Below are 15,023 nucleotides of genomic sequence, written 5' to 3' on the forward strand. Positions count from 1 at the left end.
TGAGAAACAGGGCTAGAGAAGTATCAGCTGTCCTGTGGGGAATATGCCCTTGGGAATCCCGAGTTTTCCCAACTTCTGTACAAAAGCTGTGTTCTGGTGGGAAAAATTGTCTGATTTTACCTGTGTACTTCGTGCAGAGCCCTTGTGCCCCAGCTGCAGGTGCAAGATCTGGAAGCCCACGGGTTCCCCAGTCCTGGGGTGATGGTGGCACTCACCCAGGTCTGGCCAGTGGGAAGCACCTGGCATGGGGACTACAGAGAGCTGCATGTCACAGAGCAGCAGGAGGGAGGCAGGGAGCCCTGCAGGTCTGAAATGCTCTGGGACTGGAAAGCAGGAGAAGAGGAGGGAGGGATGGTCCTTGTTCCTCTTTTTGGAGTAACTGGAAATAAATACACCATGCGAGTGCCCTGGCTGCACGGGACAGGCTTTCTTCCCCAGATCTTTTCAGCTCCGCCAGACAGATAAGTAGAAGAGACATCTGCCAGAGAGGGGAGTTCAACCAGCTTGAAAATTTGTGGCTGTGATTTGGACCCTCGTCATGCCCACGTACTATGTCACTGCAAGAGGAATTCAGTTACCATGGGTTACCCTATCAGTACGGGGACCAAGTGCCTCCCCTCCCAACAGCTCTATAAAAAGAGTCTCTCCAAGATATCCCAGTGGCTCCTGCCTACCAGCGCAGACCAGGAGAAGCTTGGCCACAGGCAGAGAGAGAGGGCTGCCAGAGGAGGTGTCAGCATGCCATCCGCTTTCCAGTTTCAATGCCACTTCGTTCTCATCTTCCTGGCCGCCTCCAAGGGGGAAACCAGATACCTAGAGGTGAGCAATGGGGCTGACAACTAAAGCACATCACTGTGCTTTTAGCTGCCCTCTTCTAACTTGTACTCTTGGCTTTTAAACATTGTGGTTTTTCCTCTCTCCCCTCCCACTCCCGCTCCTCCTGCATTAAACCTACACCTGAGTAACATTAATGCAATGGTCACGTCCCGTCTCTCATTTGTTTATCCTCCTTTTTCTCAAGCTTGCATTTTGCTGAGGATTTAAGAGACTCACTGAGCTGCTGGGCTCACCTCTGAGGTGCCAGGTTTGTTCTCCTCTACTGCAGGTTGGCAGTTTTCTGACTGAGCTCTTCCACAGCTGCTCTGTTTCTGGAGGAGGGATTTAAACTGCGAGTGCCTGTTCTTGAGAGGTGCAGGGAGGGGACTGCATTTGACTTTGCTACTTTGCCCCAGCCTCTTCTTGCCCCTTCCCTTCACCAGGTGAGGGATGCCGGTGAAGATGAGCCTTTCCTGCTCCTCAGTGAAGATCTGAAGAGAGAGCTGTCTGCAGGGCAGATCTACCGGCGGTCGCTCCGTGAGTTTCTTCAGTGCTCTGTTTGGGACCATTGGTGGGTGGGAGAGTCCTGGGGGGAGCCTGGGGCTGAGGAAGGGGAAAGGGACTGTCTGGGAGTGAGAGACCTGCAGATGCTTTTTGAAAGAAAGAGGAAAAGAGGGACTAAACATTAAAATCTCAGAAAAAACAGTGCTTGAGGCAGAGGGATTGAAATACGGCTCTGAAAAGAGGTTGGGGCTCAGAGTTTAGGGTCCCAAATAATGGGAGGAGGATAGGGATCATACACCTGTGTCCCTGGTCAGGGTTACATCTTCAGGGGATCGGGCAGGTGGAAAAGCTGTGATTAGAGAGAAATCTGAAGGAACAGGGTGTTCGTGCACTTGTGCACATATACACATACATAGAGTTTTCTGCTCCGAGATGCTTCAACAAGCATCCCTCCCTGCACCCCCCTACCACAGCATGCTTGTGCTCACACCTGTGAATTACTATTCATCCTCCGATGCTCAGCAGGCTCCTGATTGCTTCAGCTGAGTCTCCCTCTCCTCACTGCCAGCTGGGTCTCAGCATGGGGGTCTCTCCTCACTCTCCCCTTCCCTGCTCTGTGGGAGCTGGTTCTTGGTCTCCCTCCCCGGCAGGCTGAGGCAGCAGCCTCATGTCTCTGTTTCTCCAGGGTGCATTGATATGCTGAGTATAGAGGGGCAGTTCACCTTCACCGCAGACCAGCCACAGCTGCACTGTGCAACTTTCTTCATTGGGGAGCCCGAGGAACTCATCACGATAGACTACGACTTTGTAAACATTGACTGCCAGGGGGGAGATTTCCTGAAGGTAAGAAGCTGGCAAGTCCTGCTGCGTTTCCCTGCTTTCATCCGATGTGTGAGGCATTTGCTATGTGTGGAAGTGGCAGGCAAACGTGTGTGTGCAAGAGCGTGTGTGTCTTTGTGTGTGCAGAACAGGCTTTCACAAAGCAGCTGGCTCAGGGATGGCTGTTCCTCCTCACTGAGACACTTTGTGTGCTCCTCTCCCCCCCTGCTCCTGCCCCATCATCAGCCCCCTAAAGCAAAGTTGGATGCAGGCTGAGGATTGCTCTGCAAACTGCAGCACTGGCTCTTCTCAACTTTTCCAGGAGCACCTCTACTGAGTGTCCATACCCGGGGGAACGACTGAAAAGTTTGGTCAGTATGAGCCAAGCCCCTGAGCCCTATTAGGAGGGTTTTCTTATTGCACCATGAATCACACAAGTCCTGCAGATAATGACACAGCTCTCTGAATGGCTGTTACTGCTCCAGGACCTCTGCTTGCAGGTCACTTAGCATCAGCTTATTAATGAGTGGTTTGTTGTAGGCTTTCTTTCAAATGGCCCCGCTAAAGCTTTTCAGGACACTGGCTCTGAACAGAAAGAGGTTCGTGACTCAGAGCTGTTTATATTCCAGTATCAAAAAGAAGTTTACCAGTGCATTTTGCTGTCAGGCAGAAGTGTTGACCAAGATCTGAACTCAGTTCAGGAGAGAAAGGGAGGCTCGACCAGCCACTTGTGCGCTGCGATAGCCGTGCACCGCACAGACCCCGTCCCAACCAGTGGTGAGCTGAGCTCTGGGAAGGAGGGGGAGGAAAGCTGCCCTTCAGCCCTTTCCTTGTCTCCCTCTTGGAGAGATGCTGTCCCCCTGCTTCCTTTACCCTGAGGAATCCTGTCCCTCTTTCCCATACCCCTGGGTGAGATCTCTCCCCATGTTGCTACAGGGAGGCTGATTTCTGCCTCTGTGGGTTCAAGGATTTTTGTACCTGAACTTACAGCCACTTATGGAGACCAGAAAAATGTCAGGAGATCTTTGAGGCTTTGTAGAGGTTTCCTTCCTTTACTGTGGGTTCCCCAGTTTCTGCATTATACTATTGTATTTATACAGGCAGCTTTTCCCTGCTGCAATTTGAGCACCCACACCTCATTACTTCAGAAAAATTTACAGTTCTGGCAAATCCAGAGACTGATCCTGCAGCATTTCCATGAGGAATTCCCATATGTACCTACATTAGGATTACTCACTGAAGTGATAGCAGGATCTGGTCCTTGGATTTTCAAAGCATAGTCTGTAGTGTAGAAGGAATTACCAGGTGAGAGCAGCTAGGAGGGAATTGAAGCAGCGAGGCAGGCAACTGCCAGCTATGATAGAGTTAATACAGATTTCTAGTTATGACATGTTTCTGACACGTTTCCCTGAAGACAGTGAGGGCAAATGGTTGCTATTTTTTGTTACGTTGGAAAGATTTGTAGAGGTTGCTGCTTAAGGTCCTGCCAAGTAGGCAGCATTTGTTCTGCTTTCTAGTGGCTAGGATAGGCTGAAAGAACAAACGCAGGAGAGAGAAATACCTCTGACAACAATTCCTCCCCAAAGCTTTATTGTATTCCAATACCTCTGGAAGGCCTCTGGGCCCATTAATGACAAGTTGCAAAGCATGGCTGGTGGAAAATTACAAGCCGGATCAATGGACGTCATGCCCAGTGTTTCAGAGGGTGACTTATGTTTCATGCGGCTTCCAGATCAAGCTGGTCAGAAACTTCTCTGAGTGACAATGAGATTGCAATAGGAATAATAATAATTAAAAGATGTGAATGTGATGATGATGGAGTGAAAAGAGCTGCTTCCCTCATAAAAAAAAAAAGGTCACCAAATTTGTCACCTGAAGGAAATAAGGACCACATAAAAATTTATATGTGTATCTTTCCTAAATACAGATCAAAGCTTGAATAATTAGTTAAATGTTAGGAAACTGATAAGTACAAAGAATTTTTGTTTTCAATTGGTGGCTTTGAATGGCCATCTGGTGTCAAAATAAAACAGCATCTGTAATACTTCATGTTTCTGTTCTCTGCTAATAGAACAATAAGCGAAAGCCTTGTTTTCAATTACTGAACCCCTGTAGGTATTTGATGGCTGGATACTCAAAGGAGAGAAATTTCCCAGTTCCTTGGACCATCCCCTCCCCACTTCCCAAAGATACGCAGACTTTTGTGAGAGTGGCAGTATTCAGAGAAGCATCAGGTCATCACAGAACGTGGCAATGATCTTCTTCCGCATTCATCAGCCAGGCAACGGATTTACTGTCACAGTCAAGAAAAGCACCAACCTCTTTCGTAAGTCTGCATTTTATACCATCGAATGGGCTTGTGTTTGGGGCAGGAAGCAAAATGAATGTGTTGGCTTGTATTGAATTCTCTTGCTGGTGTTATCTGATCAGACACAGCTCCAGTAAGGGACCAGAGCCGGGCACACCTGAACATCCAAGGATTTGACTTGGGCTCAGTGTGTGTATCCAGAAGAAGTAAGTCAAGTGTAAGAGGGAACTCAGGCATGACTTCAGTATACAGGACCAGAAGGCTCTTTCTTTCATAGCAGATCTCTTCCAATTTAATATTGACATGTTCCAGAACATCGGGCTAGAACAAATAGTATTAACTTAGAGAGTTTAATCTCAACAATTACTAGATCCGGGTGAACAATGAGGAAAAAATATTTGAAAAGGTTCAACAGCAAAACCAGTGTATTGAATAGTTATGGGTGATATATGATCCCCACGATCTATTTGCAAGTTATTTCCCTAAGCCTGTGAGCTGGCAAGGCACAAATAATGGTTACTTGCATCATTTTTCCAGGAGGCGGCAGGACATTTAACAATTATTGTTCAGGCCAATCTGATTTATCTGCCTCACCATGCAAAGAACAAAGATGATGGCATGTCTGTCCTGTTTTTACTCTGAGTTGCTCAGACAAGCCTGTAAGCTGGGTCTCCACACTGGTGTGATTATTGTGTGCAGCAGCTGGAGGCGGCTTGTGTCCTTCACCAGCTTGCTGAAGCAGCTGCAGGCCTCCAGGTCTATGTGGGGAATCCCTTGGGTACCACATGCAGATGACAAGCTACTCCTTTACCTCAACTAAGTTCTAACTTTAAGATAAGATCAGCATGTACCTGCTCTAGTTTCAAAGGGATGTTTTGCAGAGTAAAGAACTCCAATTTAGAGGAGCAGCATAGGATTTAGGTGTTTGCTGGCAATATCAGATGATAACCTGCCATAATCAGCTGAAGATAAACAGGATGCTTACAAGTACCTAAAGGGTGGTTTGAAGGAGGAGGGAGCCAGACTCTTTTCAGTGGTTGCCAGTGAGAGGACGAGGGGCAACGGGCACAAGTTGGAACATAAAAGGTTCCACTCAAGTATGAGGAAAAACTTCTTCACAGTGAGGGTGACAGCCCTGGAACAGGCTGCTCAGGGAGGTTGTGGAGTCCCCTTCCTTGGAGATTTTCAAGACCAGCCTGGATGCAGTCCTGAGCAACATGCTCTGACAAGCTCTAGGCAATCCTGCTTCAGCAGGGGAGTTGGACTAGATGATCTCTATGGTCCCTTCCAACTCTAAAAATTCAGTGAAGAGCCCTGCATCCGTATTTCACCTCCTTCAAACTGGCAAACAGTACAAGCCCCTGACAACATGAACCCCTGATGTATGGATTTGGGATGTGAGCTCTCCCATTGACCACTTCACCCACAAGTTCTGCCAGACCTCATGCTGCACAGTAAGCAACGGGTAGGGAAATTTTACAGATAAATGTTTTGCAAGAATCCCAGAAAACGCCATATGCATGTTTTTCAGCATTTGATTGTAACTCTCAGTAATTAAATCATCTGTTCTTTGTTAGTACTGAAAGTAACATAGTTTTGCTACATACAGTGATGACTTAACAAGTAACTCTTGTATCTTTTCCTGCTCCCAGCTTGCAATGTCATATCTCAGACTCCCTCGGGAAGGTTTACCATGGTCATTCCTCATCAGCACAGAAACTGCAGCTTCTCCATAATCTACCCAGTGGTGATAAAAATATCTGATCTTATCCTGGGACATTTAAATGGCCTCTTTTTAAAGGTGAGTTGTTTATTTCCTAAGAAATTACTACCACGTGCAGTTTTCCTGGGCACGGGAGAGGGAAGGGGGTGAAGCAGGGGTAGCCTGTGAGTGACACCGACTGCAAAGGCATGTGAGCTCCAGACCACGTGCACGCACACGGAGGGCCCTGGTTTCCCCAAAGAGCTGAGAGCAGGGCCTGTCTCTGTTGCTATTGTCTCTGAGATGTTGCAGAGGCAATCAAATTATGCAAAGTGACGTTAATGCATGTAAATATTGCTTGCCATAACAAAGGGTAAGAATTTCATTAGGAAGAAAGGAGGGCTCTCCCGGAGAGCTCTCTGTCTGTATTTAGACTATTGAAAGGAGCAGCCACTCTGAACAGAGAAAGAACACGGGTTAGATAGTGAGGTGTTAGCATGGAGAAAATACAAATGTGCTCGTAACTGATTCCCTGCTCAGCATGTCGAGCATCCACTGCTCCATCTGCTCTGATGCCCGGTACAGAGCTGGGGTTTGGCTAATCAGTGCTTGCTGACAACTGGACAGTAGAGGACAAAAGGTGTTGGTGGCACCCTGTGCCTGGGAGGTCTAAGAAGGTGCAAATTCTAAAATATCCACAAGGATAGGGGCAAAAAAAATTGTTTTCTGCTGCCAGTAAGACTGGAAGCCTAGGTCCTTCACTGGTGTTACTTTTTGTTTGTTTGTTGTGCGGGTGTCTATTTTTGTCAAAGTTAGGTTGATGGTTGGACAAGATGATCTTTAAGGTCCCTTCCAACCTAGAAGATTCTGTGATTCTGTGACTGCCAGTGTCTGAGCAAACCAGGCTTTGAGAAACAGGCAACTGATTTGACTTATTCAGCGGTGGATAGAAAAGGGACAACAGCAAGAGGGTGATAAAGCAATAAAACACTTAGAAAGCAGCATATGGGTGACAGCCAAAAGGTGGACAAGGTGTCCATGCAAGATGTTTTTGGCAAACAGCATTAATTTTCAGGAAAAGAACACCAGTGAGTCTAATATACGCTAAGCCACTGTCATCATACAAAACTATCGTTTTGGTCAATTCCTACTTTGCTATTCTGGCAAAGTTTAATTAGATTTTAGCAACACTTACTGCTTGTGAATAAGTATGGTGTAGTGGAACTTAAGTTCCTGCCTGCTAGCTTAGTGTGGGCATACGTGCAGCCCATGCCTGTATTAATTTGATTACATATCTAAGCATCCAGAATCAGATTACTTACCTGCACTAAAAGCAGTTGAATCAACACTTTAACTATATGTCAGTAATTTTCAGAAACTGCTTAGGCATTTTTTTGGAATCCCTCGAGGAAATCAGCCGACTAATGTCAAATTGAAGTAGTGTTGCTCTGGAAGAGAACAGCCTGATTTCACACAGTTTTGAGCACCGAGGGACTGTTGGCTGCAATCGTGTCTAGAGAGCTGCTGCCTTAATAAATATTATAAGTAAGATAAATGATAAATAACTTCTAGTCTCTGCCTTTTTAGAAACCATCAGCAGGCTGTGCAGGAGTGGGAGATTTTGTGGAGCTGCTTGGAGGAACTGGCTTAGACCCATCCAAAATGTTTCCACTGGCTGATCTCTGTCATTCCTTTCATGGATCTGGTAAGAACTCCTTCTTCCACCTACCTTCACATGATAAAATAATTAACCAGGTGGAGTCATGCAGACCCCCCTCCCTTCCCCCCAGCCCAGGTTTGCTGCTAGACTGCTGAACCTCACATGTAGCAAGACATGAGAGCTGAAGCTATTTGAGCCTGTGGTTGGGCTCTGTGATACAGAACACCCAAAACCATTTTCACTTGCCGCTGCAGTAGTCATTTTAGCAAGGTTAAGTTATACACATTTTTTTTTAAGTGCTTGTCTTGTGACACGTGATTTAGTAGAGTGTCAACAGATAAATAAGTCTGGAAATTCATAAGACACAAAGGTAAACAGTTACATTTTCAGTTAAGGAGTTCTTTTTCTCACTTACTCAGTGCTTCCAAAGCCTCCTTTGCTGCTGCAGGAGTAACACATACCCCAAAAGACCTCAGAGCTCCCACTCTCTGCTTTGAAGCCTGGAGGAGCTCTGAACCTATTTCACTATCATGCCAGGTCGGTGACCTTTTTCTCCCCAGTAAAATAAAAATGCCCAATTCCCCTAATATTCAGTACAGCAGAGTACGAAACATTGCAGTGATGTGACAGCCTGGTCATTGTGGCATGTGTTGCACCTTGGCAGTATGAATGGGTGCACCAAAGAAGCAGCATTTCCACAGGGTTGAAGAGCAGGAATACACCTGGCACTTGATTCCTGCAGTCTCCCTTGCCTTTCATCACACCACAACTTAATGGTCTAGGCTCTGTTTAAAACTTAAACTGGCAAGCACTGGTGCTGAGTGATTACTGACCTCTGTAATGAGACTAATATGTGCTTTCCTGGTGCTGTGAAGGAAGGGAAATCTCACCTTGGCAGCCCCTACTTTCCCAATGACCCTCCAGATTTCTCCTCCAGTGAGGAAGATGATCCAAGTTCCCCAGATGAAATAGGCTTTGCCAATTACCTGCTCAAGTGGCTCATCTAAAGCAGTGGTTAGTGGTATGCTTGATTTCCCTCAGAGTGAGTCCATATGCTGGACACTGCCATTTGAATTTGTCTTGGTGGGAATTTCGTATGCCTTTATTACTGGGAAAAACCTCCTTACAGACAAAACCACTCATCCCTCTAGCAGGAATCATGTCTGTATTGTTAATTTTGGATATATCCAGGGTAGGGTACCATTACCCTTATCCATTGCTCATGATCTCTAACAGTATCATACCTTCCCAAATGCACACTGCGTCGTGTCTATCTGTACATTTGTGAGAATGTGGGTGGGTGGGAAGCAAGTGGTGTTCACATGAGTAAAGGTTACAATGCTTGATTAAATACTCAAGCCATCGTAAAGTAAATCTAACAAGTACAAGAGAAGATATTTAGTCAGCAATACCACCACCAGCTGGTCATTACTACACACGGAATCGCTTTGTTTCCAAAATTGTGTGTATTGGTGCTTTGTAATTTCCAGCACTATACCTCTCTTTTCCCTTACTTTCATATAACTGTATCTTTGTGTCTCCTCTATTTCTCTTTTCCCTAACTAGCTCAAATGAAGATTGGCTGTGACAATACCGTGCTGCGAATGGTTTCCAGTGGCAAACATATCAACCGTGTGACATTCGAGTATCATCAACTCGATCTGCAGGAAACAGAAAACAGAAAGGAGAACAGCATTGAGGAATTCTGCTTTCCTAGTATCTGAGAGACCAGGCCACAAATTTTCACATAGCTAATGAAAATAAGGTTCTGGTGAATTAAAAAAAAAACAAAACAAAACATTTTTCCTTTATTCACTTGGTATTATCAAGCCTTCCTATGGTACAAGCATAATTCTTTTTTCATACAAATCAGTCATTCCCATGAGCAAGCAGAAAAAAACACCCAATATATTACTCTTTGTTATTAAAATTATATTCTTTTCTGCAGTATTTAAGCTCATTTACCATGTCCAAAATCAATAGCAAGAACAGAAGGTCTTTCTTCCCATATAAATATTATTAGGAAAACAGACACAAACACTCTGTGTATCTAGTCTGAGGACATATGAGACCCCCATTAAGCATAAAGTTCATGCAGCAACTTTATCTTTTTATATCAGATATAAACAAACAAAAAAAAAAGATGGTGGGATATAATTTCAGTCTTCTAAGAGGAAACCCAGCATTAGTGTGTCTGAAAACTACTGGTTCGTTTATGACTATAAATGTGCTATTTATTTCTAATGACATGTTTTTAATAAAAATTTATAGCATGGAAACTTCCCTACACAAATCCAAACATGAATAAATACATTCAAAGAGTTGGCAAAACGTTATTATGTTGTATTTTTCTGAAGAGTTCTTTTAACATTCTGGTTAAACTTCTGAAGTCTTGTGCAGTTTGCTGAAAATGACAATTTTGAACATATGTTACTGTAAAACTGTGGACTATTAAAGTAACATTATCGGCAGAAATTTGGTTTGCCAGTGTTACATACACCTTCACATGGAGGACGTTCCAGCTGTACAACTACTGATACCTTCCCTGCTTAAGGTTTTTGGCCAAGTGTCCTGCTGACCCATGGAGGCACGGTTGTACAAACGTTTTTTTTTTTCCAAAACTTTGGTGACCCAGAAAAGGAGTGTAAGTCTGGAAGGCTCTAGGAAGCACCAGAGTTGTGTCCTAGGTCAGAGAAAGGCACAGGGACCAATTTGTATGTTTTCTAGGAGTGCTACCTGGCAATAATGAGAGCAAACTGTTCCGCCTCTGATATTCAATTAACCATCAACACTGATTAATGCCTAAGATCTTCAGCACTGATTTCTGGCTCTTAATCTCATAGTCAGTCACCAAAAATCAAGTGCCTTGAATATCCAGCAGCTCTTAAGTTAATTCCCCCCAGCTGAAGTGGGTGAAAACTACAGGCTGTCTCACACTCTCCTTCTGCAAGGGTTTAGGAGCTCAGTTTTGGTGACTGACTGACTCATGAACAAAGGGATATGTTTGCCAGCCTGGTCAGACTCGGGTGAGTGTGTCCACCCTGCAGAGCTGTGTTACAGAAAAAGTGAGGGTTGTGGGAATGTCTTGCTTTATTCCCAAATAAAATCAGACAAAACTACTGCTGGCTGCCCTGAGGCATGGAGCAGCCCTAGCTCAGGGCTCTGAGTGGGAGTCCTTGGCCACCACATCCCTTCTTCGGCCCCATGCAACCCACCATGGGTTTCATGGGCCCCTGGTGCTGGCAGTGCTGTCATGGCCACCCAGCACCAGGAACATCAAAACAGGATAAAAAAAAATCAGGGCTCAATGAAACAGCTTTTTTCCCAAGGAAACTTTGCAGTGATAGAGGATCTCTGTCTCTCAACATCCCCCTCAACTCATCCTTTCTGGGTGCATGTCACTGTCAGGGCCACCCTAACCATGGCAGGTTTCTGCCCTGGCATATCAAACCATAACTATTTATATGACAACCTTCAGACTGGGGAGACATCTTTAAAACATCTTTAAGACATCTTTAAAAGCTATTCCTGTCAGTCAGAAACACGGGAGAAGTTGAAACATCAACAGATTTCAGGTCCAACAGCTCAGGACTAGACCACCAAAGAATATAAACTCGCAATCTCTTGCTTAGTGCAGTTTCATAGTGGGATTTCCCACCTTTCAGCTTTACATGGTACTTTTTTTCAATCCTACCATGACTTAAATAACTCCAAAGCAGCAAGGTCTTGTGGAAAAGATACTTAATGTTCAGAGGTTTGAGATTTCTCTTTCCATAGTATGCAGAAGTGAGCTCTATTCCTGAGAAAGTTTACTGTTAGATATGAAGGAGAATGAAAAACAACATTCTGTGTAGGAACAGCACCATCTATTTCTATTGCTCCATGTGTAATACTTGAGAACGTGGTGTTTTTCCCAGAACCAGTTGTCACTTCACCTCTGTCTTTTAATCAACATAAATTCAGGCCACACCATCAATCACATCACTCTACTCTGCTGGCTGTCTTGGAAAAATCCAGACCCCAACCAGCTAACCGTTCTTTGGTCTGTGCTTTAAGATCTATCCTGTGCAGAAAATCAAAAGTCATGTCAATCTATATTTACAGAGGCCCTCGTCATTTCAGGAGCTGCAGAACTTCAGTCACAAGAAGTCAGCTCATAAATGTCAAATGTCAAAACTCCCCCATGGTTTAGTCTGGAGAAGTATGGATATAAGTATCCTTGTGAATGAAAATGATGGAAACCAAGGTAATAAAAGCACTGCAAGGAAAAGAAAAAAAATAACAAAAAGCAGCAACTGAAAGTAAGCATGATAAAAAATATGTGAATAACATAAATATCTGTTGAAAGAAGCAAGAAAAGAACTTATCAATTAACAAGCTTGTAGCCTGGAGGTTTACAAGAGCTGAAAAGCCTCTTGAAAAAAAAACCAAAACCAAAACCCAAAACAAAACAAAATCCAGAAAAACCCCCAAGCTCCTAACGATAAAAATGTAGCAGAAGTCTTTGAAGAAGCACTGTATGCAAATTTTAGCTTTGAGAAGAAACTGCGTGTCCTGAGTTTAGACACCCTGACTTCAAGAGAAGATGTGAGTGAGAGAATTAGTGCAGATTCTGATGTCCAAGAATCACCACTTTTCTTCATCATTTTGACTGACTGTCCCCTAGAGAACTAATGAAAATGTGGCACGATACCACAACAGCACTACACAGCACAGGAAACACCGTGCTAGATTTAGAAAGAAAACCACTGAACTTGAACTCATGGGCCAGCCAACACTCAAGTAACAACTGAAAAACTCTTCAGCACCACAAAAACTACAGAGGAACCTATGATCTAAAAATGTTTCTTGCAGACAAAGGGAAAAATCAGCAATTCTTACTGGGATCACAGCCTTGGAAGACAGAGGCATACAGGACATGAATCAACTCCCTCATTTCTGTACTAACATGAAATCCAGGGTGCCTGTGCAGAAAAAAATAATGTAGTGAGCTGTCCAGAGGGAGGCTGAATTTCCCACCTTAATTAAGATTTAATGATTAAAGGTCTTCTACTTAAAGACCATGCAATAAATCTTTAGTTTAAATGTTATTTTCATCTTTACCAGGTATAAATGAAATTAAATTAATAACTATTGCAGAGATTTATTGGAGAGTGGGAAGTCTCTGTTATTGAAATTACCCAGAAGAGAAGATGGAAATACTCTGGAGATAGTGGGAAAAAACTAGAGCAGCTGTCCCTATAGAAGAGCCCCATGCCATTTGAAAGAATCAGTCAGCTGAAATAACATTTGTCAAGAGTTTTCTAGCAATAGAAAGGGGACCATTGTTATGGGACCTACCAACATAGAGCATGTGCCAAGAGCCATGTAAAATAGGTTTTGATACAGGAATAGATACAGAGTTGTTCAAGCTCTTTGGGATTTTTAGGAGAAAAAAAACCACAAAACTGCCCAGGAATTAAAGAATATTTTTAAAGAATATTTTCAGTAAGTAAAGGTGGAGTAGAAATGTTTTATTAAAGTTACAGTTGCTGCTTTGGGAGGTAAAAACTCAGCAGAACAAATGTAACTTAGAAAGGATGATAGTGAGAGGCTACAATGATTTCTTGCTTTGTAAGGTGACCGTGTGTTCCCAAAATCACATTCTTTGTTCTGAAGCAGTGACAAAAAACCACAGACTTCTTGGCAATACTGTTAAACTCCCTGAAATAATATGCAATAATTTTTTAAGTTAGTGGTTTTCTCCTAAATTAATGTTAATTTTTATCTTTCATGACTGACAATGAAAATAAGCACTCAGACAGAGATAATGGTGGTTTTTTTTCCTGAATATCAGTCTAAACAACTTTTAAAACTTCTTCTAAATATCTGCTCTGCTAGCACTGATTCTATGAAATTGTGCCCTGCTTTCTCTATAGTGGAGTTTTGATCAATAGTTAGGAAGGAGTCTCCCTGAGGCTGAATAGTAAGGAAAGCAGATTTGCAGAACACATTAGGTGCTTGATCGTATAACCTGCTTCCTACTGGATTCCCACTCCTGCAAATTTAATACACTTCTCCAGGACCATCACACTGCACTAGTTTCACACATCAAGTGGAATTTGTGCTGCCTACAGGGACTACATTATTTTGTGCACATAGGGTGTAAAAGGCTCCGAACTCCATTATCCTGCATTGGAATATATGCAGCACCAATTATGTAACAGGGACCAAACCAATTTTTAAAAGCTTAAAGAAATTTAACTTGCCTTCATGAAATGCACACTTCTTAGGACCTCAAAGCTGTACTTAGTCAGTTCTAAACACAAGCTAAATTATACTTCAAGGAAGTGATTCATTATAGTCATTTTTATTCAGAGCATCATTACTTCGGGTATCTGAGTAACTTTCTTGTTGATAAATTGACACAGTTTTCACTTTTTTTCCCTCACTTTGCTTCTTATCTTTAAAGATCAGCAACAACTAATCATAGCAACTATGGATTTTGTACGCACATCATTTCCTATTAAAGGAAATGCAGTGTATTACACGTGAGTCACTACAAAATGAAAAGTTTTCATTATCTGTTCTTTTGAATAAAATTTATATTCATGGTACCGTGCTGCTGAAAATTACCATCAAACCATCAATTACAGTGTTGACTAATAGTTTTTTTATAACTTTGCCCCTCAACAGGAAAGCAAGCAGTTTTATAACCAAAATGTGCCTTTTGTCTATACACTGGTATTCAGTGCCCCTCATTAAGACTCACACAACATTTTGAAAGACCTAGCATGCCCTTCAGGTCAAGCACGAAATGACCATTTCATACAGGACACGTTTCTCAGAGATGTCCCACCACACAGTTCCTCACTGGGGCTGGCTGCTGGAGGTTTCCCAAAGCAGCATGGTGCTCAGCAGCACCACCTTCTGCCAGGGGCTGAGACCCCTCAGATCTAGAGGAGAAGCATCTTCTGGCCTTCAAGCTCACAGGCACCAGTACAGTCCCTCAGCTCTCCTCCTTCCCAACTGTCACATCCCTGGCTCTGCCTTGCCCAGGCTCCTGCAGCTCCATGGCAGCAGGCTACAGCTTCCTGCTCTCCGGGGCTTCCAGTGAGTCTGAGCAAACTCTTGTCAAGAGGGGGCAATCTCAGCTCCTCTCTGATGGGACATGTCCAGGTGTGGCGGTGTGCTCTCCCTGGTTTGCCCCCCCCCCCCCCCCGCGGCCCCCCCCC

General features: G+C 43.9%; 1 protein-coding gene across 1 annotated transcript; it reads left to right on the top strand.

Moving 5' to 3' along the window:
• Nucleotides 1-652: 652 nt before the first annotated feature.
• Nucleotides 653-10,145, top strand: CRHBP (corticotropin releasing hormone binding protein). The gene is made up of 7 exons (XM_014964872.1): nt 653-819; nt 1,260-1,353; nt 2,006-2,163; nt 4,255-4,465; nt 6,100-6,248; nt 7,737-7,854; nt 9,376-10,145. Exons 1-7 carry the CDS (start codon nt 739-741, stop codon nt 9,531-9,533), a joined length of 969 nt encoding a protein of 322 aa, XP_014820358.1. The 5' UTR covers nt 653-738; the 3' UTR covers nt 9,534-10,145.
• Nucleotides 10,146-15,023: the final 4,878 nt, after the last annotated feature.

Source organism: Calidris pugnax, unplaced genomic scaffold (genome assembly GCF_001431845.1).
Source record: "Calidris pugnax isolate Ruff unplaced genomic scaffold, ASM143184v1 scaffold273, whole genome shotgun sequence".
NCBI lineage: Eukaryota > Metazoa > Chordata > Aves > Charadriiformes > Scolopacidae > Calidris > Calidris pugnax.

What these genes read in the sequence shown, in the direction of transcription:
- CRHBP (XM_014964872.1), top strand. Translation starts at nt 739, where the DNA reads ATGCCATCCGCTTTCCAGTTTCAATGCCACTTCGTTCTCATCTTCCTG. An exon ending in GAAAAGCACCAACCTCTTTC is followed by an intron (nt 4,466 to 6,099) that starts GTAAGTCTGCAT and finishes TCCTGCTCCCAG; the next exon opens with CTTGCAATGTCATATCTCAG. An exon ending in TCATTCCTTTCATGGATCTG is followed by an intron (nt 7,855 to 9,375) that starts GTAAGAACTCCT and finishes TTCCCTAACTAG; the next exon opens with CTCAAATGAAGATTGGCTGT.